Raw genomic sequence first — 25715 nt, forward strand, 5'->3', positions numbered from 1 at the left:
CTCCTCACAGCATCAGCTGCATGCACACACCACCGACACATCATAATAACCTTTATTGCCCCCAACAGAAACTCTGCCTGCTTCGCCCACCCTCCTGCAGGAGCAGAGAAAAGGGGACCTGGAGCCCAAACATCAACGTGCAACAAAAAAAGGGGCTCCGCCCAGCAAGAAGCAAGACCCATCACGAGGGTTCCAGGGGCCCACCACGCTCCTGGATAGCCAAGCTGGTGACAAATGCATCCTGAGTAGGTGGGAGCCCGGTCCTCTGGGGGGCGCTGGGAGAACAATGAACTGTAGGCAGTGTGAGGGGTGGGAAGTGCAAGTGCCCAGAGAGGCCTGGCTCTCGGGAAGTGGCGAGCTCGAGCTCAGGCCAGGCCACGGGCGGGAGGGGCCCTCACTCCTCCTTCTTGTCCGTGGAACCATCTACTGCCACCTAAAAGGGGACAGAAATCGCAAAGCACTGGGTTGGCACGCTCCCCACATTCGCCCTCTAGCCCTTCCACCCGAGGCCCAGCATAGCACCTTTACTTCTACAGGTGTCCAGGTGCAGAAGGGACGCCACCCTCAGCAGCGCCCAAAGGCCTGCGAGGGTGGGAACAGCCTTGCTCCAGCGAAGGCCTTGACCCTAGCACCAGCTGACCCTGCACCAACACCTCCTCTTGGGCCCCACCCACTCCTGCTCCCACACCCGCTCCCACACCCATGGCAGCCTCAGCTTTTGAGTCCCTTGTGAGGCCCAGGTCAGGCTCTTCCCAACTCTGCACACCTCTCACAGTTCCCACTGCTGAGCCTGCCCCACACTGAGGCCGTCAGGCCCCTCCGGGGGCCACGCCCTCCCGCTTCGCCTACTGTGGTGCCCAAAACTGGGCCACCAAGTGCTGAGACAAGCCATCAGAACTGAGGAGTGTTGCCTGGCCCTCATGCCTGACTCGAGGCTACCTGAGCTTTAGGTGCAGCTAATCTGAGGACTCACACCAGGCCTGGGGACATGGGTAATGGCAGTGACTAGCACCTGCTATGGGTGGGAGGTGGCCTGCGATGCCTCGAGCTTTCTGCTCCACATTGCTCTGCAGCCTCTATGGCGGGAAGGCCAGCAGCCGCTCCTGGAGCTTCCCCTGTGTGTGTCCAGTTCTTGAGAGGGGGCCCTTCAGTGGACTTGGACCAGGGATAACGTAAAGGAAGGAGCACCTCTCAAGGGCACCGATGCTGGGCCTGAGGCCAACCCTACTGCTGAGGCCACCTTAGTAAGTGGCCATCATCTGCCAGGCCACACCCCTCCTGCCCAAGAGAGGGTTCTGGCTGCTGGGCCCAGACTGGCAATACTCGGCAGGTTCTTCAGACTCAGATCCAGCAGTGACAGAGGAAGGAGCGGGATAGATCAGCCCCCTTCTCGAAGGGCCTGCAGCAGGAGGGCAGCGGCCTCCCCAGCGCACAGGATTGGGGAGAGGGGCCCCCACCCAACGGAGCAGGCCAAGGCGTGCTGACCTGCAGCTTCGTGTGCTCCTCCAGCAGGCGGTCGTACTCCTTGGTCAGGCCCTCGGACTGCTTCCGCATGGCCAGAGCCTCGTTTTCAGCTTTCTCTAGTTCTGGGGACGATTCGAGTAAAGAAAGGAAAACGAAAAGGTGGGGATTAGGCAGAAAAACTCCACTTGCTAGAGGCACCAGATATGTACTGGGCCTCAATCCATCCCCACTAGATCACTCCCCTCAAGAAAGCTCCTCTGCTGGATGCTTTGAGAGTCCCCCAAATGGGGGAGCTGGCCAACAAAGCTGGGGAAAGTGAGGTAATACCAAAGACCCCCCCAGCCCCTTTAACGAAGAGACCCGAGGGGCTCCTGGCAGGGGTGACTTCAGGGAGTCTGAGGGCATGGGACAAACGTTCTGAGAATGCTGGGGTGAGAGCAGGAGGCACGGAGCAGAACCTGAACCTGGAAGCTGAGAACAAGAGGCATGTTGGGAGAGGCCTTCAGGAAGGGAGCGTCTGGGAACTCGCAGCGGGATTTCTGGGAACGTCTCAACCAGCTCTGATTTACCCTCCCGAGTTCTTTCCTTCCCTACCCACAAGCCCCCTGGTGACAACGATGCCTATTGCCCCATGCCTGGCACTGAGTAAGATGCTCCTCACACTGAGATGCTCTGGAGTTAGTCTACAGATCTCTGGGGCTCCCCAGGCCCTGCGCGGCAGGACCCCACATGCACCGATAAACCACTGAGCCCCACCATGTCGGAGCCAGACCAGCAGGGTGTCATTTGTTTGTTTTCGCCCAGCTCCTGAATCCGAGGGTGAGTTCGTTATTAATACTTGAGCGACAGAGCAGAGATAACCACCAACAGAGGCTCTGGACTTCTGGGGGTCAGGGGACACCAGAGGACAATGCTCACTTTGCTTGTTTATAGCCAGCTCATCCTTCAGCTTCTTCAGATCGGCCTTCAGGTTACTGGTCTCTAACTCCAAAGTCACCTCCCTGGCACTCAACTCAACTCCACCGACAGCAGCTTCCTAGGAAGAATGCCAAGGGCCTGGTTACTCGGGAGGGAGGGAAGAGACGGGAGAGAGAGCAGGGAGGGAGGGAGGGAGGGAGGGAGGCAGCAAGGGGCAGGCAGAGGAGGAGGGAGACACTCTAGCACTGTCCTCCCCACTAAACTGTGATTCCTGAAGCTGCCCTGGGCACTTGCCCCTTGGGAAATGTTAGCGCAGAACTGGGACACTGCTTGTTTCCAGCCACCAGGCAAAGGCCAGGGCCAGGAGGGCCACCTGCTACAGCTCACAGGCCACAAAGCCTGCCCACCCTGGCCCCCAGCCCTGCATCCTTTCTTAACAGCTCCTCAGAGTTTACCAGTCCATCCAATGACTCAATTTGCTGTCATCTGGGGATTGCTGCCAATCACTCCCAAGTGACCAATGCCCCCCCGCCTCCCCGCAGGATCGACAGCTCACTCTGGCCAAGGAGCCCCGAACTCGCCCCTGCCTGTCCAATTCTATCCTGCCTTGGAATCCAAGCCTATCTGCCTCCTTCCCAGCTTGGCTCACACCTCACCCCTTTTCACAGGCCTTCTAGGACTGGCCACACCCTGGTCCTGCCCATCCCCAGCTGAGAGCAATGTTCTATGCTAACTTGCCCACAGGTCACAGCCCAGGGCTTGGCTCACTAGGAAGTCAGTTTTCTCAGGGAAGAGTCTGGCCTGGACATAGCAAGTAGAGGTGGGAGAGCAGCAAGGGCACCGCCTCCCGTACAGGCCCCCACTGAGAACTGCCCTTCGCCCCTCCCCTGAACTCCTTGGCTTTTCCAACAACCACAATGTCACTGACAGGCTCACAGTGGCCACTGTGCCCATAAAGAATGTCACATGGTGGGGTCTGGCAGGCAGAACTCACCTTCTTCAGCTGGTCATTCTCTTCCATGTACTTCTTGGCCGCCTCACTAGCGCTCTCTGCCTGCTTTTTAAAGGCTTCATTGGAGGCCAGCAGAGTGGCCTGCTGGGAGATGAGAGTCACCAGTCGTCTAAGCAGGCTGTGATTGTTTACAAAAAAGAAGGGAGAAGTGAGCAAAAGAAAGAGGGAAAAACGGCTGGCACGAACGACCGTCTCTTGGTTGCTCCTCTTGGGTGCTCCTGCCCCACGCCTGCCTCCAGCCTAGACCTGCCTCTCGGATTGCAGGGGAAGCCAAGCGAGACGCCGCCGACCTGGATCTGGCAACATGAGGGGAAAGGGACCAGGAGCTGTCCTCCGCACCAGCGTGATTAACACTGCCCCCAAATGGCAGGCACAGGAAGCAGGAGCCTGACAGGACACGCAGGCCAGGGGAGCTACGTACGACCCGAGGGCCCGGAACCTGGCATTTTCCAGGTCAGGACCTCAGCGTGCCACAGCAGCACCATGTTCCTCACTGCGAGGCCAGGCTCACCCTGGTAAACAAGAGCAGCTAGTGCCTGGGGGTGCTTCCAACAGACCAGCCGAATCCTCGCACCCATCTTGTGAGGGAGGGGCGATCACCACCCCTACTTCACAGAGAGGAAACTGAGGCTCAGCAGGCTGAAGTAACTGGTCAAGGTCAAGAGCCAGAAATGAACGTGGCCGGAATCCCACTCCTGTCTGTCCAACCCCACTATACGTTCTAAATTGCCAGGGACCTGCTCCCAGGCCAACACGGAGAGATGGAAATGAGTCTCCTCTCCCCACCCCCTTCCCAAACGCATTCTGCAGGCAGCTGCCAGAGCACATCTGTTAGATAACATCGCCACACTGAGGTCCGCTGGGGATAGGGGGACAGAAACGAAGAATCGGGGCCAGACCAGCCATGACAGGCAAACAGGCAGCAGCTGGGGGCACACGTTGCTCCATTTCCTGAGAGCCGCCCTCGAGAAAGGCGCAGCTCAAATGGTCAAAACCAAGGGGTGGAGACGGACGGCATGACTTTCCCCACACCTGGGACAGGGGCCTAGGACAGCCACAGCTCGAAGGAAGGCACGGTATGTACAGGGGCCCTGGGGAAGAGGGAAAGACTCCGCTTTGTCCAGACCCACTCCCAGGCCAGGTCATCCTCTCTGGCCACACCAGCCAGCCTCTCATGGGGACGCCTGCTGCTCAGAGGGCCCAAAGGGACAGGAAAAGAAACAAGGCAAGCTCTCACTGACAAGACGCCCAGGCCCAAAGATCCAGAACCCATCGCTTTCCAGATCAGGACTTGGACAGGCCAGAGGAGCCTGGGCCCTGGCAGAACCCATCAGGAACAAGCGTTTAGGGAGGAGCAGGACTCAGGAGCCGCGAGATCCTCACCATGCTTCCTGGTTTGAGAATAGGTTCCAGGAGCCCCTGGCAGCACAGGGAGAGCCAGGCCACTTGTTCCTGGCAGGAGGGAAGAGTTTCCAGTGACATGTGCTCTCTAAAATTAGCGGCCGCAACCTCGTGGTCCAGGGCTCAGGTTTCCCTGTCTCAGCCACTGACTGCCCACCAGCCTGCCCCCGACTGGGCTGGAGCCTTGAAGGTGGAGGGAGCTCCCGGGCACCCCAGAAGCCAGAAAGAAGCAACGCGCCTGACTCGCAGAGGTAGCGGAAGTCACTGGAGGGGTCCAGAAAGAAAGGCAAGTCTGACTACCCCCCAACCTCCCAGCACAGAGCGCTCAGGCCAATGCCCAGATGGAGTGGAGTGGGGGGAAGGCACGTGTGCCACCTAGCAGACCCAGAGAGGCAAGCCCAAGGGTGACACTTCCCACACACCCCCCCAACAAAGCTGGGCAGGCAGCTGACTCGGGCAGGACTCCAGCAGTGCTGTGAGTGACCATGGCTGTCACCCCAGTTACCCAGGGAGGTTGGGCCCAGGGTAGTGGTGGCAGCAATGACCGCAACAGCACAGCATGGGCCCACCTTGCCTCACTACCCTCCCGGCCTGTCCCCAGCTATAGAGCACCAGAGCTGCCAACACGAGCCCGGGCAAACACGCAGAACCCAGCACAAGAGCGGTTCTGGGCCCTCCTGAAGCCTTGGCCTGCAGGCCCCCTGCCCTAGCTCGCAGCTCTCATTAGTGAGGGTCTCCTCCTCGGCGAGGGCAGGCACCCCCAGCCCCCATGTGTCTTTTGTGCCATCCACGCCCTCTCCCTTTGTGTTAGACCTGCTCCTCCAACCCAGCTCAGGAAGATTCTGGACAATTCTTCCCTCCGGGAACCTCACTCTTCACCGCTGTCCCTCCCACCTACCCAAGCTCCTCTTCTCCTCCTTCCATTCCTCAACCTATGCCAACCTCCTAGGCCATAGCCTGGCCAAGCCACCAACAGGCCCACCGATGCCATAACCGCCCAACCCAAGGAGTGCTCTGGAGTCCTAGAGGTGTTCGCTCTGCAGCACTTAGAGCAGCTGACAAGTCTCTGTCGTGGAATCCTCCCCTGCCCTTGATTCAAGCAACCCTGGCCGCCCGCCAATCTCCTCCCTGACAGGGTTTATCTCGGCCAGGACCCTCACACCCAACCGCTTACTAGAAGGCAGCCCCTGGGTGTCCCCGAGACACGCCCAGCTCAGCCTGTCCGGGAGGGCCAGACCGGCCCTGCACAGCCCCGCTCTCGGGCCTGTGCGCCACCTTAGGCCCCTCCCTCCTCCCCTGAAGCCATCGTCTAGTTCTATCTATGTCACCCCCAGACCATCCCCAGCCATCCCTATCACCAACAGGGAGGGCCCTTACCACTCCTCTCCTGGGTGGTTTTAACAGCTGCTAACTGGTCACCTCCCGACCCGTGACCTGCAATCGTGCAGCTTTGCAATCCATGCCCCGAGAAAAGCCAGGCAATCTTTCTTCAAGACAATCTTATCATGTCACCCTCTGCTTCAACCCCTCCAACACCCGCCCTTGGCCTTTGGCTGGCACATGGCCCTCGGCTCCAGTAACACCACACCACTGGCCCTTCTTGGAACATGCCTTGTCTCTGTGCCACTGCACTCAGCCCTGCAGTCTACAATGGCTCCTCCCTTCTGTTTGTGAACTCCTGCTGATGACTCAAGACCCAGCTAAATCAGCATCTGCTCCCCAAAAAGGTTCTCCTGACTCTCACCTGTCTCTCATCTGGCTGCATCGTTCTCTTCCTCATCATCCCTCTTGTCTGGCTGCCCACCTACCAACACCTCCAGGTGAGGGACTGCACCTTTGACCTCGAGATCCCCCAAGGCCTTGGATGTGACCTCCCCCTCCCACATGTAAGACTGCGCCGTAGGCTAGGGCTGGATACGGGTCCGGGGCCCTGGCTCTCCCCCAACCCAGCCACACCAAGGGGGACACAGGCAGACACGGAGCTTGCCAGTCGAGCGATGGGGTGATAGGAAACAGCAGTAGCAAGGCACCATGTCAAACCCGTGTAGATGAGCAAGCCAGCCTTGTGACTGCGGCGGTAGCTGAGGAGGCACTCGGGGAAACACTCACTCCAGCCAGAGGCAGAGCCCAGCGCCCTGGCCCAAATCCAGAGCGCGCCAGGCTAAGCCAAGAGCAGCGCTCCCTAGCAGGCCAACTAGACCTGCCCACGAGCCAGCCTTCTAAAACATCTCACTGTCCCTCACGCACCAGGCCCCGTGCTCTTACGCCTGCCCTCCACTCATCCACCAAGATCCAGTTCCAACACTCCCCCTGTGACCCTCCGCCCCTGGCCCCTCCCAGTCGCTTCACTATGCCCTTTGTGTGACCCCTCAGTGCTGAGTCCCCATAGGGCCCACGATGGGAAGTGCTGAGCTTCAGAATCCCCAAGTCTCAGCAGCTCAGGCGCCATCAGCCTGGAGCAAAGGCTGAGATACAGCTTCTTCCTCTCGTGACAGTACCCGTTGTTCCTGTCCTACTGCCCAGGTAGCTGCTCTTGGCCACCCACTTCTGGGCAACAGGTCAGAATTCACGAGCCAAAGGGATTTCCCAAAGGTACTGGGGTGACAGAAGGAGAAGCCAGCACATGAACCTTGAGAGACTCCGGATGTATTCTTGACAGACAAACGTCATCCCCAAATACCTGAATTCGATTTGGCTTTCTTGGTTAGATGTTTTTGGACAGAGTGGGGCTCTCGTGCTTTTATAAAAGGTTGAATAAACAAGGGAGGAGAATGTGAATCTCTCTATGGACACTAGAGAAAGAGGGCCAACCATATCAAGGGAGGGGGGGTGTGCTTCCTACGTGCTTTGCACCATTCCTGTCTCCCTCCTACAGGCTTAACGGGAAGTGGGGCAGGAGCAAGGAGAAAGGTCCTCCCAAGTCCTGACTGGACTATTTTATGCTTGTGGTGGGCCCCCATCCCTGTTGCTGACCCTGCCCACTTAGAATTTCCTAGGCATCTCCTAGGTGCCATACTCTCAGGTTGAGTTGAGTCACTCAGCTCTCGGGACCCCTTGCAGGACATGTAGGCACAGCTCCCGTTCATCCCACTCCCCCGTACGAGTGGGAAGCTGGTGTCACAGCGCCACCTGTTGACTCTCCAGGCTGACTACAAGTCCTGCCCCAGACAGGGCTCCACCCGGCGGGCGGATTCTGGGTGACCCACCCCAACTGTCCAGGAAAACACAGGAGGCAGCTGCCCTGGCCAGGAACCAAAAGCCAGGTGATGCCCCAGGAAAGGCTTCAGGCGGAGAGTAGTAACAGGGTGGAAGCCGCCCCAGGAAACTATCATCCCGATGGGTCTGGAGTCATGAAAATAAGGCAGCAGAGAAAGAAAGTAGAGTTCACTCAAAAAGATTCAGGGACACTCTTCCTGCAAGGCTGCCCCAGAACTTCTTAGCACAACTCCGGGCTCGGCCTCCCTATCTACCCCGGGACACACGGAAGTGGTAGAAATGGGGAAGGGAAATGTCCCTGTGACAACTTCAGCTGAACGCCCAGGTGGCCACCCTGAGACAGCAAAGCAAGCTAGAGGGCGAGGGGGCAGGAGCATGCAGCCGGTCCTGCCAGTATGTGCCTGTCCTCTGCCCTCTTGAGCTGAAGAGAGCCAGTGGGAAGGAGCAAGCTGTGTTTCTGTCATGTGCCTTCCTGAAACCAGCCAAGGGATTCTGTGTAAACTGGCGGGGAGCAGAGAGCAACTGAAGGTCAGACCACCTGAGCAAAGATATTCCAAGACTAGCTGACTCCAACTGAAACAGGCTGGTGGCCCACCTGGCTACTGGAGAAGTTAACCCTGAAGGCAGCGGGAGAGAGAGAGCTGTCATCCCTGGATGTATCAGCATGGTCCTAGAGTCCAATGGAAACAAGGCAGTGCCTCCAGCAGAGACCTCTCCTGCTCAGAGCCCCCGGGGATGGGGAAAGAAGTAAAAGACAAAAGGTGGCTCCAAATACACTATCCAACGTGGAGGCCACCAGCCACAAACGTGGCCTTTTTAGTTCAAATGAATTAAAACAACATTAAATGGGAAAATCCAGCTCCTCGGTTACGCCAGCCACACTCCTTACAGCGAGTGTTTCCATCTCGCAGACAGGGCCAGGCTGGAGGAACCCTTTGGTCTCCTCCCATCCAGAGCCCTGCTTTCCACAGCCCCCACCCACCCTCAGCCTCTAGGCGGCAGAGGCTGGAGTCCTCAGGCTCTGAGAGAAAAGGGCTTTCCTGGAATGGCAGGCTTTTCAATGACCTTGGAATCAGGAAGAAGGAAGCCCTGCTTGCTTGGCGTCCAGCCCCAAAGGAGGTCATTCACTGTTTGTTTTGAGAGTGTGAGGAATTCTTCAGCCCAAATCAAGTAGCTGAGCAGATAATCTGTATTTTAAAAGAAGCGGATGCTCACTCTGATGCATGCCAGATGGTCCTTCTTGGACTCTTCATAGGAAACTCCCCCCCCCTTTACTGCAGACCCCCTTCATCCAGCACACACAGGACACTGGCCCACTGCTGTAGCTGGGGTGAGTCTGGCTTGATGGGGACCAGAATCAATGGACTTACCAAAAAGGCTCTTACCAGTGCCTAGATCTGAAGTGCTATTATATTTGTATTCTTAAAAAAAAATGACGGCAGCTGACAGATGGATCGAGTGGAACTGAAGGCCAAAAGCCTGTCGGCCTGGCCTTCTACGGCAGCGGTCCTCCACTTAAACCGCTATCTTTGGGAGGCCCAAGCACCGGGATTTTAAAAACTCCTAGTTACCTTATCTAGATATCAATCGAAATGAATAGATTATTTAAAAAAAAAAAAAAGCAAACTCCTGCAAGGTAATCACGGCAATGTGTGATCAGGCACGAATGAGTTTGTATTAAGCAATTCCTATAAAGTTCTTGTAGGTGAGATGTTAGCGTGCTTGTAATTTTTTTTAAAGAGTCCCTCTCTCTTTTCAAAAACGATAAACCGAAATATTATTTTGCCTGTAAACGTGATATCTGGGATTTGCTTGAAAATAATCCAGAGCCGGGGGTAATGGAGACTGGAGGCAGGGGGGAGTAGATACAATGAGACTGTCTGGACAATGTTCTTTGCTAAAGCTGGGTGACATTCACAGGGAACTCTTCTTCTATTCCGCCTCTACATGTGTTTGTGTTTTCTACATCGACCAGCCAGCAGCCCACCCTGGGTTGAGAACCCCCTAGCATCATCCAGTTGGATGCCTGGGGCCCCAAGGACACCTCAGCTTGCCTGCCTCCAACTCTTGTTCAGCCTCTGCCTGGGGAACACCTTCCCGTGACCCTCCACTCTTGTCTTTGTCCTCTGTCCCACTCTACTCTGCCACTACCCATGCCCAGCCTGGAACATAAGACCCCTGAAAGCCAAGACTGGGCCTTCTCTCACTCACTACTTGGGCCAGCACAGCCTGCCACATGAGTGGGAAAATCTCACAAAGCACTCTAACTACTCAGGGTGATACTAATAACAGCTACCACTTATTAAACATTCCCCATGTGCTGGGCACAACACTGCAACCATGACCTGAGTGCCCTCACTCCTCACACTAAGCACCTGAGAGAGGTATCCTCATCCCTGCTCTACAAGTACGGGGAAAGGCTCAGAGAGTAAGTGACTTACCCGAGGTCACACAACTAGCCAGTAACAGACCCAGGATCCCAACCCAGACAGCGGTCACGTCCCAAAGGATCTGAGTATCGGGCCTTTTATGCCAAAAGTGCTACGAAGGCACTGAAAGCTGGAGGTGGTGGGACTGGTTTGACATAACAGAAAGGTCACTTGGCTGGAGGAGCAAGGCTGGCAGCAGGAAGCCCCGCCATGACAATGGTTCCCAGGACACTCAGGACGAAGCGTTCCGGAGGGGAAATCCCTAGGCTGCGGAACGGGGACAATTTCAGTTTTTCAAGATGAGTCCTGGAGGCTGGTTGTACAAAGTGTGCATGGACTCAACACTACTGACCTGTCCACTTACAAATGGTTCACATAATCAATTTGATGTTAAGTGCATCTTGCCACAATATAAAAAGCAAAACAAAACATAGGAGCGGGGGAGCACATGGGATAAGGCAGAATGAAGGGCAGAGCACCCCCAGGCTTCTGCGCTGAGACAGTGTGCCATCTTGCTGACCTTCCCCTCCTGTACCCTGGTTTCCCCGTTCCTTCCAGTGGGCCTCTTGGCTCCCCCCTTTCCTCCCATGTGTGCGTGTGTGCATGCTTGCAGGCAGTCCTCTGGGTTCTGCCAGTTGGAACTCTGTAGATGCCCACAGCAGAACTGCCACCACCTCAGCCTCACCTTGGCATCCTACTGGCTCCTCCCCTTTCTCCCATCAAACCTCCCAAACCTGTCTCCCACTCGTGACCCAGGCTACTGCGCCCTGGTTCACGCTGCCAGTGTCTGTCACTCCGGCAATTCCCAGCTTGGGTCTCCCTGCTTCTAGGCTGCTCCACCCTATCCCATACACAGTCGCCAATTACGAATACACAACTCTGATCATAGCCCAGCGCCTCTGGAAAAAACACAGCACTCTACCACACGGAGGTCGGGTACACACTCATTCAAAACCCTCTAGCCTGTCTCTCCCGCCACTCCTGACCCATCCACCCTGCTCAGCCCCCTTCCTGAATCTTAGCCAGTACCTACAGAGGTTCAGGCACTGAATCAGTAGATGCCAGTGAGACGTGTGCAGACACAGACAAGGAAGAGAAAGATGGTAAGAGGCACATGGACGCTTGGGAAAGGATCAGGAGGCCCACAGAAGCTGGCCTAGCTAAAGTATACACAAAATGACAATTGAGAGGGGTTTCCCACTGTTTCTGATATCAGAAAAAAGGGGGAGGGGGGCTTTGGTTAGACACATAAGAATGCTGGAGGAATAGATGGGTTGTCCCAGAACAACGTTCATGAGAAATTCAGTGGAAAATGCAAGTTCCCACATGACAGTTACAGCTTGGCCCTGTTAAGAAGTGTGTGGATTCTGCAGGGAAAGTAGCCAGGTGTGGCGGTGCCATCACCCTGAGTCTGAGTTCTCAGCTCTGCCGATGACTAGCTCTGGGAACTTGGAGAGCCTTCTGAACTTCTCCGAACTGCAGTTTCTCCTTTGCAGCGCTATTGTAAAGATTAATATGTGCCAAGCACGTAGAATGCTTAACAAGTGGTATCTGCTACTGGGCATAGAAAAATCTAGAAAGATACACAGCAAAGATACACGTCACCACTGATTACAGTGACGTTTCAGAGAATTTATTTTTTTAAAGTCTCGTCTTCCTCCAATGGCTGTGTGCTACCAGATGACTTCATCTTCAGATGTACAAAAGGGACTAAGAGATTAGAGTCACCAGACTCATAAAACTAAGACTAACATGGAGGGCATACAAGCAGGGAGGTTCTAGCTGACAGAATGTACAAGCGCCTCCCTATTAAAGCCAGGCAATAACTACTCAGGGAGAAAAGCAGCCCACTGTCCTGCCTACAGTCTGAAAACCAACCACCTAGTGCTAACAGCTCACACCAACGCGAACACCTGGGGCTGGAGCAGGGGCTCAGAATTAGGCATGTGCTTGGCCACTTACAACCTGGGCAGCTCTGGCCGCCCCATCTCTTTTGGGCTGTCCTTTTCCATTTACAAAGCCCCACAGGATTATGAAGCGTTATTAAAGCCCTTACTGGCTTCGAGCAGAGCCAGAAACCAAAGGAACCACACCAACAGCTCATACACATACAGGCGAGGCCACAGAGCCATCCAATCTTTGAGATAAGCCCTTCTTTTAACAGAGAATACTTAGGGTGACAGAAGGGAGATGCTTATCTAAAGACACACAGCTGCTCAAGTGGCAGCATTGGCCTGGGCACTCCAGTCTCCTGACTGTTGATTCCGCGTCCTTCTTCCTATGCTGCCAGCCCTCCTAAGTACGGACACCCAGAAGGTGTGGAGGTGTGTGCTACTGATCGGTACCCCATGACACCAGATACAGTGTGGTAAGAGCTGGTCACATGCCAGTCTTCCCTCAACTACTCTATCTTCTTTCTCTGGCAACAACCCGGCACTGTCTCAGGTAGAGTCATGCTCAAATGTTTGCTGAGCTAAGACCATGAATGGGGCCCCACAAAACAATTCTCCTAACACAGCCAAATTCGACCCGCCCAAGAGAAAGAGTCATCTCTTTCCATCCTTTCGCAGGCTTACAGGCAGCTAACAAGTGAGTGGTTCATCTGTAAAAGAACAAGTGCAAGGGTTCAGAGGGCCACATACGCAAAGAAAGAGATTACCCGCCACGCAGGGCGGACAGTGTGTGCTGACAGATGAGAAAAGGCATTCTTCAGAGAAAGGGCTTCAAAAACTGCTGGGTGCGCACAGCCTGGCTTCTGAGAGAACCAACCAGGTACATGAGGGGAGCGACTACTCCAAGGTTTTTAAATGCATGTGACCACATTCAGGCCCAGATGAATCCCACCAGGTAGTGAAACCCTGCAACAGGCCAGAACTGCTGTCCACCTGTGCCCTCTGGGGTAGTCTGCTTGGGGAGACGTGCCAGAGCAGTGCCAGTCAAGCACTAATGGGCACTAACGGGGTCCGTTGGCCGGGGGTGGGCCTAAGGGTCTGCATTTCCGACAAGCCCACAGGTCATAAAGGCTGCAGGGCCACAGGCCACACTTAGGGCAGCCAAGTGCCAGGGGACTAGAACACTATCAATCCATTTCCAATGATTAAAGAGAAAAAAAAGAAAAAAGAAATGCAATGTGTGGGACAACAGACAAGAAGCAAACCAATGTGGGAGAGTGTTTTTTTTAATAGTAAAAATTTCAAATCGGCTCAGGTCTGTGAGCAGGGAATTGGTTAAACACACAATGGTCCCCTCACGTGACACAACACTACACAACCATTAAGAACAAGAGAGGTCTGCATGAGTCATTTGGAAACACTGCCAAGCTATATCACTGGGTAAAAAAGGCAAGTCGAAGCAGAGAAAAAAAAAAAACCCACAGCACTTGTAAAAGAAAACTTATACGTGATGCAAGATATTTTTCAAAAGTTCAGAAACATCCCCAATATTACCTGTACCTGTCTCTGAGGATGGGACTACAGGGCACTCACTCTTTCGCCCAACATTTCTATATTATTTGAGTTTGGAGGGCTTTATGTTACTATGAGCAGGTATAACTTTTGTAATCAGGATAACAAAGATGAGAGCTTTGCTTTTTAAAGTGTTTCCCGCATATGGGTTGTATGGATATCAAGTTTGGACAGAAACATTTCTATGGCTAATGCTGTGCAAAGAGAAGTTTCTCAAGGGCCACAGCCACCACAAAGAATCTGACCCCTAGATAAGGGGAGAGTTTATAGGTCCTGTTTTGATCAGCTACTGGACAGGGACATAGGAGGGTGTGGCAGACATAACAAGGCATCTTTTCCCTGAGACGTATGGCTGCTGGAACAACCAGATCCAAGAAGTAACCACGTGTGACATGTTTAAAAGGGAATACATAACAAAGCCTACGTGCTTGTCTAATAGAAAGGCCCCGGCAAAGTGGGAGAGGCAGCCAACATGACAGAGAACAGAGCAGGATCGCAAGAGCAGACGGAAATGGTGGGCCCAAAGTCTGCTCTGTTCTCCCAACCTCTGGGCACCCCTTAGAGAATAACGTGGGGTGTAAATGAGGACTGCTTTTCTTTGAAGCCACCCCTTTAGGTTGGAAAGGAAACTGCGAACTGTTCTGTACCCTGACTGTGGGGTGGTACTTCACTCTGCTTTTGTCAAAACACTTATTGGTCAAAATATTGAGCCAAGCACACACTTGTCTGGTATACCTGGCTACCCACTGTCCCCTAGTACAGATAATACATGCCCTGAACAGATCACAAGAACAGAAGAGTCAGGAGAGTGAGGCTCTGAAGCCACAGTATGTGGCGAATAAGCACCACCCAGTCTATCTGCCAGCACTGTGACTGCTCTGGAATTCACCATCTGCACTTTGCCAACGTCTCTCAACGTGGGGCCCCACATGCAACCCTCCAGGTAGCACTGGCTGACTCCCTCCTGGCGGCCCCAGCCTTCACTGAAGGGCACTAAGGGCTCATCAGCTTTTGCAGTAGTTCAGCCACTAACTCCTACTGAGCTACAATGAGCCACAACCCCAAGTCATCTGAGTTCCTGTTTGACCCTACCTCTGTAGCCCTTTATGAACCTACAAGCAGGTTTACAAATGTTCCCCTGTTAAAAACTCTAATCTCATTCAAGCCGGCCCCACCAGTGAACCAAGAAAGCCATGGATTCTGAGTGATAACTAATCTGCCGTTCACTTCCTCCTAGCTTCCATCTCTCCCTGCATCTGCTCGCATTAAAACAACCAACAACAGAGAACACTGAGTGGGTTGGGGGTGGAAAGTTAAGCTCCTGAAGCCTGTATTTCGATGGAGCTAATCCATGAGGCAGCCACTCATGGGAGTTAGGATCCTGCCCAATGACACTGTTATGCCAGCACCTGGCCCACACTTCAGCACATGGTCCATAAGAATCAAATCAGAGCCTGGTAATCATTCTGCTGAAAATCTACATACACTAGCCTGACAGACGGCAGGGGCAGACTGAGAGAACTGGCTCTCTGAGAACTCACGGTAGTCGCCAGCAATGCCTCTCTTTACTCTGAAAGGACACAAGCTTTTCCTTCTAGAACATGGCTTGAAATCAGAGTCAGACCATCTCATTCTAGTTACCGCTTCATCTACTTTCTCTTTCCTTTGGAAACTGAGATGCTTGCCTGTCTGCAGTCTTCCAGAACCTCTCCCACCCTGCAATTCCTCAAGGACTGGCAAGCCCATCTGCAAACAATCACCGAGAAGCCCTGGACATAATGTCATCAAGTCCAAGTGGAAGCTAAGTCATTTAGAGAAGCTGGGCACTCCCGTGTACCCTTGCCCTCTGGGGATTTCAATCCTCTCATCCCAGTGCTTGCCATTCCCTGACACAGAAACACCAAGGGGACTATATTCTTCCCGGGTCCTACCATGTTTCATGATCCAGAGCTCACTGCAGGCTTTCACCTCCCCAATACTATTCCTACGCTCTGTGTACTCTTCTGGGGCAGTCCTTACTTTTCCTCCTGCCCTATCTTTCAGATGAGATCTGAGCTGGCCAGGGAGCCCTAAGCACCTGTGGTCCCTCAGACCCGCAGTATCATCATGTCCTCCCATCCTTCAGCTCTCGTGCAGGTGGACTCGAATCCTTGTTTTTGAGACCTGGTCCTCCAGACCTGCTTCCCTTTCAGTCTCAGCCCACAAATCATCTTCTTTTTCACAGCTTCCTGAAACTCTAAAATTCTAGGGTCTGTGTCCAACTCCTCCCAGCTTTCTCACTTCCTGACTCTGATCGGACGGCTCGCCTCGAAGAGCTGTCTGCTCTTTCCAGCGCCACCCGCAATACTTTCCAACTTTGACCCAGAGAGGGCATGCTCACCTGAGCAACTGACTTTTCCTGAAAAACCGAAACCCAGACAGGTAGTCATTCTAATGTCTAGTGAAGAAGGACGTCCAGGTGACGAGCAGTGGGAGAGCCCAGTCTGTGAATCCACGTGTTCACCCTGCTTCTGAGTAACCTCAGGGTGAGCCTCTTCCCAATACCCCTGGAAGCCCTTGGCCTGAGCTCGATGTCTCCCTGCCAGCCAGCATGCTTGAGAATGGCTGGGCTGCTGGTCAGAACCCCTTTGAGCAGGGGGGCAGTAAAGCAGCCCCAGACTCAAACAGGCACTTTCAATCAGTCTAATCTTGCCCAACTAGCCACCCCCTTGGCCCTGATCAAGGCATTCGGTCTTGCAAAAACAAAAAACAACAACAACAAAACAAATACTCAGACTACCATGGAGCACAATATGCTCCTGTGACAGGTCTAACATTGGAGAAGACCCTGGGGACAAGGTTGGCTTCAGCCCCTTCGTGCCATTTCTGCCTACTCTTTCTCAGAGCAGGACCCCATACACAAAAAGCCCCTATTTAATCGGTCCCTTTGAAGGTGGGCTCCAAAGGGCCTCTCCCAGAGGAGGGAAATGCCTCATCATTTACTTCACGCTATCTACAGAGAGTGAGCTGCTAACGCATTTGCCTTTAAAGAGCATGTGGCAAGTTATGGCAGAGCCAGAAGACTTCTGGTCAGTCCTCTCTCACTCTCTACACTGCCTCTGGAAACCAAGAGGAAAATCAGAGGCCTCTGGAGAAATTGTGTGGCTCCCTAACACACACAGACCTCTGCTTCAAGGACACGGACTGAAGACTCAAAGTCACAGACTAGCCCAGGGGTCCCTTCGCCCCTCCCCACTCACAAGGACAGCAGCAGAGAAAAGCCGGCAATGTAGAGATTCCTCTGGGCACGGAAAAGCTTCATGTGGAAGTGTTCCACGGCCCCAGGGTTGTTCTGGAGATTCACCTTCTCTGTCACGTCATCATACTTCCGAATCTCACGCAGAGCATCTATAGTGGAGCAGAGAAGAGACACAGGGTTTAGTGCCCACGCGGACAAGTCCGGGCTGTCCAGCTTGGACAGGCGGCATCAGTCAAACGGTCCTGCTTCCCTCAAACCATCTCCCATTATCACCCCTTCGACACACGCCCTGGGCGTGCCTGTGAGAACTCTGCCCTCAGACCCTCTCTCTCTTCCAACTTTTCTCACGTCCCTCCCAGGCCCCATTCTACTCCAGCCACAAGCTTGCTCTGTGTCAAGATGCTAACTAAGTCTTAGGTATTGCTGGCCAGGAGCAGCTCCCCTTTCCATGGGTCCCCACTCCACCTCACCACGTCTGGTTCTGTTTATCTTAAGTCGGATGCTGTCAGTCACCCCACTGATAAGCAAGGATCCTCCTGTTTATGGAAATGCCCACTAAGGAGACATGAGCTGCCTAGGGGACAAGAACCAGAGGATGCCTGCTAAAGAGTTTTCCCTTCTAAGCTTTGTAACAGGTTTTATTAGGATTATAAAAGGAATTCGTGTTCATCAAAAGTTCAAACATTCCAGAAATATAGAAAAAGCATCCCATAACATAATCGCCTCCAGCAGGGTATAGAACATGTGGCCATCTTATCTCAAGCAGTCGCTCTGTCACATTACACTATGTTGTTTTCTTGGTAATACACACCCATATCTGAAATTACCCTAATTAGAGGTTTACTGTGTGTCTCCCCCAAATCAGACTACAAACTCCGCGAGAGCATAAATCTTTTCTAGTATGTCCCTAGGGCTTAGCACAGTTCTGGCGCACAGGAGACATGCAAATAACTGATGAAAGGGAAGCAGCCTTTGCTCCTGAGAGCCACTGTTAAACATACATTATTCTAGTATGCAAATATTTTTACATCTCTAAGTTTGTAAAGTAGATATGGAACCATCTCATACCTACAGCTTTCTCCCCACCCCAAGACATCTCTTTAGGTTGGTACATAAAGACCCACCTAAAGAGAGTCCTTAACAGACCCCCGTGGAGGAGGGGTAAGGTATCATTGTATAGATATTGTTTGGTTCTTAATTCCTGATTTGACACTGCTTGGTTTTTAAGTTGATCTTACATTATAAAAATCTGCCTCCAAAAAAAAAAGTCTACAGCCATGCCACCCTGAACGTGCCCGATCTCATCTAATCTAGGAAGCTAAGGAGGGTCGGGCCTGGTTAGTACTTGGATGGGAGACCACCTAGGAATATCAGATGCTATAGGCACTTAAAGATAGATAGATAGATAGCTAGATAGATAGCTAGATAGATAGCTAGATAGATAGCTAGATAGATAGATAGCTAGATAGATAGCTAGATAGATAGCTAGATAGATAGATAGATAGATAGATAGATAGCTAGATAGATAGCTAGATAGATAGCTAGATAGATAGCTAGATAGATAGATAGATAGATAGATAGATAGATAGATAGATAGATAGATAGATAGATAGATAAAAAATCTGCCTCTCCAGGGTTGGGAGGGAAAAACCTGCCTCCCCATACTGGTGCCTTTGTTAAATCTGTATCATGAAGCAAGGGCTTTCCAACACTATTAGCAGGAGTATAAACTGGGAAACTCACCTATGAATTGCTATGGACATGTTCCTGCCCGCCTCCCAGTCCTATGACAAATTCTAACCCGCAATGGGATGGTATCAGGAGGTGGGGCCTTTGGGAGGTGACTAGGTCATGAGTGCAAGGCCCTTATGATGGCATTAGTGCCTTTATAAAAGGTAGCAGGTGATTAGGTTGTGAGCGCAATATTCTTATGAATCAGATTAGTGCCCTTATAAAAGGGACCCCAGAGAGCTCCCTCACCCTCTTCTGCCATGTGTGGACACAGCAAGCCAATCATCTATGAACTAGAAAGACGGCCCTTGTCAGATACCGATTCTGCTGGCAGCTTGATCCTGGACGTCCAGCCTCCAGAACCATGAGAAATAAATGTCTGTTGTTTAAACCAACCATTCTACGGTATTTTTGTCACAGCGGCCCAAACTAAGAAAAAGAATTTAAAATGTTCATGCCCTTATATTCATCAGCTCCACCTCTATGAATTTATCCTATAGAAGCATTTGCATAAATGTACAATATTAGGATGCCTATGAAGAAGAAATTACCTTATAACCATTTGATAGAATACAGGCATACCTGTTACTGCACTTCATGGATCCTGAGTTTTCATCAACACCAAGGCAAGATCCTCCACCAGCAAAAACATTATAATTCACTGAAGACTCAGGTGATGGTTAGCATTTTTTAGCAATAAAGTATTTTTAAAGTGTACAATATTTTTAAAGATATAATGCTACTGCATGCAACAAACTACAGTATAGTATAAATACAACTTTTATATGCACTGGAAAATCAAAAAAGTTGTGTGACTTGCTTTACTGCGATATCCACTTTATCGCAGTGGTCTGGAACCAAACCCACAATCTCTGAGGTGTGCCTGTACAGTCGGCCTTCTGCATCTGTGGGTTACACATCCATGGATCCAACCAGAAGCAGATCGAAAATGCTTGGGAAAAAATGTTACGTTATTGCTGACATCTATTATGTAGTTAGGCCTATGATGGCTATGTCTATACTGAACACGTATTGACTTTTTTCTTATCGTTATTCCCTAAACAATATAGTATAACAACTACTTATATAACATTACATACATTAGGTATTATAAGTATTCTAGAGATGACTTAAAGTATATGGGAGGATATGTGTAGTTTACATGCAAATACTACACTATTCTTTATGAGACAAGCATCCATAGATTTTGGTATTCATAGGGGTCCTAGAACCAATCCCCCACAGATAACAAGGGATGACTATACTACACAACCTTTAAAAAGAATGAGACTGCTGTTAAAAAAAAAAAAAGAACCTAAGATACAGTAAGTGGAAAAATGCTCAATCCAAAACAGTGTGTAATATATTAACAAAGATGTCAGCATAGAAAATGCCTCTGGAAATGTACGATGAAGCATTAATGATGGCTAACTGTGAGACATGGGATTATGGGGGACTTTAACTTTCTAGGTTAAATTTTTAAAAATATTTTTATGATGGAAAAAAACATGTTTTTCTACACTGTCATCTGCATCCAGGAACCCCATCACCTTAAGGACCACCCTGGCCAATGGCAAAGAGCAGATTAGGGATGGGGGTGTTTGGCCATACTAGCCCGAGTCACAAAGCAGAGTGCTGCCTTCCCAGACTCAGGCATCTGGCCAGGGCAGTTGACTCTGGACCCTCATCACTCCCCAGTCAGATCTGCCCTAGGCCCCTCCCAGTGAAGAATAGGGGCCAGCAAGAGCTACAGTTCTAACTGGTAATACCCATCGTATTTCACTAGTATTTGCTACCAGCTAACACTTATATTTTTTTGTTTGTTTTGTTTTTAGGCGAGGCAACCCTTGGTTGACCTCATAGATTGCAAGGACCTTGTTAGTTTACAATCCCTTTTTTTATTTTTTACGCCTACAGCACCTGGTCTTCCTAGGTGGTCTCTCATCCAAGTACTAACCAGGCCCGATCCCGCTTAGCTTCCGAGATCAGATGGGATCGGGCTTGTTCAGGGTAGCATGGCCATAGACTAACACGTATTTGTAGAAACCACTGCAGACCTCTCGAGATTATGCTTATGAAAGCAGCCTGTCATCAGTCAGATATCCCTCTAGAACTTTCAAGCAATTCCCCAATGCCAAAAAGAAGAATGGCGCCTTTGCTAACTTGGGTTCTGCAAAGCAGTGGTCCCCAACCTTTCTGGTACCGGGGACCGGCGCCCCTATGAGAATCTAATGCCTAATGATCTGAGGTGGAGCTGAGGCGGTGATGTTAGCACTGGGGAGCTGCTGTAGATACAGATGAAGCTTCGCTCACTCACCCACCGCTCACCTCCTGCTATGTGGCCCAGTTTCTAACAGTCCACAGACCAGTACTGGTGCGCAGCCTGGGGGTTGGGGACCCTGCTGCGAAAGACCTCCCTGGTCCACTCAGCTGCACTAGGAAATGGAGAGTTCGTGGAGTGTGGTTTGCAGAGGGGCAAGGCCTAAAGGGAATACCTCCAGCACAGTCCCTCCCTGCTCCAATTCTCATCCCCACCCCACATCCAAGAGCAAAAGCAAATGAAAAGCCTGGCTTTTATGCTCAGAGGATGATGTGCATATTCCCTGGTCCCTGTGTGCTCAGAGGCTGCTCAGGGAGAGGACTCTGAATACAAAGAGCTACCAAAGATCTACCTTTTGGGGCCTCGCCAAGTATTTCAACAGCAAGGTATCCAAGCAGCTGGCACTCACCCTACATGGCTGGGAATGGGCGGGCCACATGTGGCCTCTTCGAAGGTAGTCCTGCCTGAACATATCCCATCAGGTCTCAAGATATTAGGAAGGGGAAAATACCTGACGCTGAAGCTAGTGGGTGGGGCCAAGCAAGTTCCCCTAAACTCCGGCCCCCTATTCTCCCACCCTCCGCCAAATTTCTGTTGGGGGCTGGGGAGAGGAGTGCTCTGAGCTTAAGCAAGCATCACTCTTTGTAGACAGGTCCACTGCCTGTAGCAGGGCCAAGCCAACACTTTGGAGTCCAAGTAGGAGGATGTACTAATCACTAACCACAGCAAAACACACATTTAACAGCCAGATGACAGCTGCACTAATTCCTCTGGTCTCTGAACGATCACACCACCATGTCGAAAAATGTTCACCTCCCATCTTAGCACCACCTAGCCACAAGCCCCATCCCTGAGCGTACTCTGGGATCAGCTTATCTTTCAAGCCCCAGCTGGTATGCACCTCAATGTGGGGTTTATAGAACTTTGGAGCTGGAAGGACCCAGAAAGACCTGAAGTTTGACTCAGATCCAGAGAGGTCTGGGATTTGCTCCATAGATACGCTGCCAAATCTCTTGGCCCCCACTATACTACAGGACACAGCAGCTTCCTTCCCAGCTAGGCTCCCTATCTACTTGGTCATTCAGTCCCCTATTCGTGATCTATTCCAGGCAGCAAGGGAGAAACTAATGCTGCTAAGTGGCTGGAGAGCAGTACTACTTAGACCAAGGTCAGCATGGCCCAGTTATAGCCCCTCTTGATTTCAGTTCTGGAACAACCCAAGGAGCCACCTGAAACGTGAGGTGATTATCACAGAGTCCACAAAGACTGCTAGTCAAAGTGAAGGCCCTACCAGCAATACCCTCTTCATGGATGAAGGGAGCTTCTTCTCCCAAGAGAAAGACAGGGCCACTAGTGGTCTATCTCTGAGAAGCCAAAGCTGTACGCTGCGTGTGGAACATGGCACAGAGCTTTGCAGCAGATGCCATAGCAAAGGGTCTCGGTCATGTAGCTGCCATCGGCAACAGCTCACTCACCAATGACCAGCAGCACAAGGATGACGATGAGAACCACAAAGAAGGTGTTGCCATGGGTCACTACGAACTCCACCAGGCGGGACTTGAAAATCTTCTGCCATCTGTGAAAAAAAAAAAAAACAAAAAGGATGGGCTGAAAAGAAAGAACATATACTTGGGATCTGGGCCTTGAGAACAGAAACCCAGTCTTAGGTTTCTCCATTGGTCAAATATCCCACACAGCCTCAGCTGCAATTTTCAAATTTATGGCATCCATTCAAGAGTGTTTCAAAAAGATGCTCGTCCCTGTATAGAAATTTCTAGAAAACCAGTCTTAAATACTGGTAGTCTCTGGGGAAGGAAATGAAAAATTTACTTTCCGCTACATTCCCCTGCATGGTGTTCAAAATGCTTGCCACATTCACATTATTTCTTTAAGTTGTTTTTCCACGTGACCAGTCTTGGTTCATCTAGAATCCCACCATCTAAAGCAGCTCCAACCTCCCTTCATTTCTTCCACAAATACTTCAGAATGTAGTCCTGTAAGTGGCCCTATAACCTTCAAAGATGGTTAATGAAATCGCAATGCAGTAAGAATCCCCCATTATCAGAGCCAGGGTCCCAAAGTCTAGCTGTTGCACTTTTAAATAGCTGGTTTGTTTGAATCCAGACCAACGAGATTCTGCTTCTGCATTAGTTGAGAAATATCTTAAACCTCTTATTTTATAAGTTCCCCCTTCCCTCACCCTCTTTTGTTTTCTTTCCCAATTTACTTTTTGCAGAAACCAGGTTGTTTGTCCTACAAAGCTTCACAGATTGCAGCTCCAAAGGGGCTTCTGTCTCTGCCATTCCCTCCAAACTGTATGAGGTGTGAAGATTCAGATCTGACTTCTGGCAAAAGCATTCCTTAGGCAGTGCTGTATACTTCCTATTGTATCACATCAAGTGCCCGTATATTTCATTAAAAGTTTTTTTAAAATATCTATAGAGACTCAACCTTATTTGTAATGTTCTAATTTAAGTCAGAATAACGTGTTTATGTATCATATGTAATTAAAAACTAATTTCCAATTAACTTTTAACAGGTCCTCTGTTCACTGAAAAGGGATATGGCTTCCTCCTTCATAGGCTGAGTAATGCTCATGAGGTTACTACGCAATGCCAGTGAGTTAAGAGGACAGAAGTCACCAAATCAGCAAGAACATGACCCCGTGGTACAAGTCTCCCGGATCCCACACTGCCATCCCCTGAACCTCAGGGACCCAAGGGGAGGCAGGAGGGCATCATTCCCAGAACCATAACTAGAGCCAGGTCTTCTCCCTTTTGGGGCATTCTGAAGACCTGAAGGCAGGGAACACAGGACAGGAACTCAGCAAGATGTGACAAAGCAGAACGGTGTGGAAGGTTGGCAACAGTAAAACACAACCCCAGACAGGTTCTACCTGTTCCTGTCTGGCTCCAATTCCAGGGTCCACCAACTTTACACACATATACGACAGGGCTCCGCAATAGTCACCCTCTTACTTGCTTGCCTGCTCCTCCGCAGGCCATACCTTTTGGGTGAAATGAAGGGAATGCAGAGAAGCAGCACGAGAAAGACCTCTGCATAGAGGAAGGTGGCAACTGCAGTCCACTGCAGACTCATCCTGTTGCTGGATTTCCAACAGGGAGAAGTGAGCTTGTTTCCTGACAGGGCACAGAAGGAAAAGGAGTCACGAGAGCTGGACAGCCACGCTTTGCGTACCCCAGCACCCTACTCGTCTTTAAAGAACTGGCTGAAAGAGGACTCGGGGCTCGACTGAGCACGGAGACTTGACCAACAGCGTTCAAAGGCGCGACCAACTTCCCCTCACGGGGCGGCGTCCCCCCGCTGCCCTCCGGTAAGTGCAATAGCGCGTCCAGAGCCACTTTTCTGGATAATTCCCTTCCCCGCGGAGTCCGAGACACCCCTCATGCCTGTTTAAGTGGGAATGCGTTTTTAATAAAGCCCATACACATGGGAGGAAATTCTCAACATCCATCAGGGCCGCTCTGCGGTGGACTCCCAGCTCGCTGTCAGCCCTGAGGCGGCAGCATTTCAGTAACGCACTCTCTCCGAAAGCCGGGGCGCCCCCCAACCCCCGCCCCAGGAAAACCAACCAGGAGGCCGCTCCCTCCCAGCCCATCCAACGGGGCCGAGAGAAAACCAGCAGTTCCCTGTGAGGCTAGAGCGGAGTCTAAAAGGCCTCCCGACTACCGCGTCCGCCTCCGATGGGGCTGGAGGACTCGAAGTACCTCAGAAAACCCACAAGAGCGACTCCTACAGGGCGGGAGTCAGGGCCACGAGCAAATAAATGCAGGTCTCGACTAAACGCCTCATGACCCCATCCAGAGAAAGTTCTAGAAAAAGCTGTCTCCTCAGAAACCAGAAGAGGCCCTCCCGGCAGCCCTGGCAGGCCATAGTTCTCGCCCGGCTCGGAAAGCCCCGCGCGGGGCCCCCGGCGTGGCCCTGGCCCCACACGCCCTCCCCAAGCCCCGCATCGGCGGCTCCTCCGGAGGGGCCTCTCCGCTCCCCCCCGCGGCCGGCCCCGACGCCCCTAGAGCGCAGCTCCACCCGCCGCCGCCCCGACTTTCCTCAGGCCGGCCCTGCCCCCGCACTCCCAACTCGGCCCTCGGCCCCGCGCCCGCCGGCCTCTCCGCGCTGCCCGCCACTCCCCGTCGTCGAGGACCTGAGGGACCTCGGCGACCGCGGAGCGCAACCAGGCGCGCGGAACCGCTCACCGAGCCTCCCACCGACACCTCACACGCCCCGCTACTGCCGCCAAACTCTCTCACTCCGGCCCTGGCCCCGCCCCTTCCCCCGCAGCCGGAAACCGGAAGCGCGTGCAGTGCCCTGCCCCTCCCCCAACCGAAGCGAAGCCTCGAAGGCTCCGCCCACTGCCGCTTTCCATCCCGCCCCCCGACGTCGAGCCGAGGCGCCAACGCCCTGGACTGGGAAAGAAGCGGCGCCCTGGGCGTGCAGGGAGGCAGGGCGGGGCCTTGGCGGGAACACGAGGGGCCGTTTCTCTAGCCCGCGCGGTCCTCCCACG

General features: G+C 52.3%; 1 protein-coding gene and 2 pseudogenes across 1 annotated transcript; 1 reads left to right on the plus strand and 2 right to left on the minus strand.

The window, feature by feature from the left end:
- Window positions 1–34: 34 nt before the first annotated feature.
- Window positions 35–25495, minus strand: BCAP31 (B cell receptor associated protein 31). The gene is made up of 8 exons (XM_011375526.2): window positions 25408–25495; window positions 24201–24333; window positions 22669–22769; window positions 17144–17291; window positions 3377–3512; window positions 2383–2500; window positions 1486–1586; window positions 35–433 (listed from the first exon to the last, which is right to left on the minus strand). Exons 2-8 carry the CDS (start codon window positions 24290–24292, stop codon window positions 395–397), a joined length of 735 nt encoding a protein of 244 aa, XP_011373828.1. The 5' UTR covers window positions 24293–24333; window positions 25408–25495; the 3' UTR covers window positions 35–394.
- On the plus strand, window positions 18410–18528 carry LOC111729684 (annotated as a pseudogene).
- On the minus strand, window positions 20782–20900 carry LOC111729676 (annotated as a pseudogene).
- Window positions 25496–25715: the final 220 nt, after the last annotated feature.

This window comes from Pteropus vampyrus, unplaced genomic scaffold (assembly GCF_000151845.1).
Source record: "Pteropus vampyrus isolate Shadow unplaced genomic scaffold, Pvam_2.0 Scaffold275, whole genome shotgun sequence".
NCBI classification, from domain to species: domain Eukaryota; kingdom Metazoa; phylum Chordata; class Mammalia; order Chiroptera; family Pteropodidae; genus Pteropus; species Pteropus vampyrus.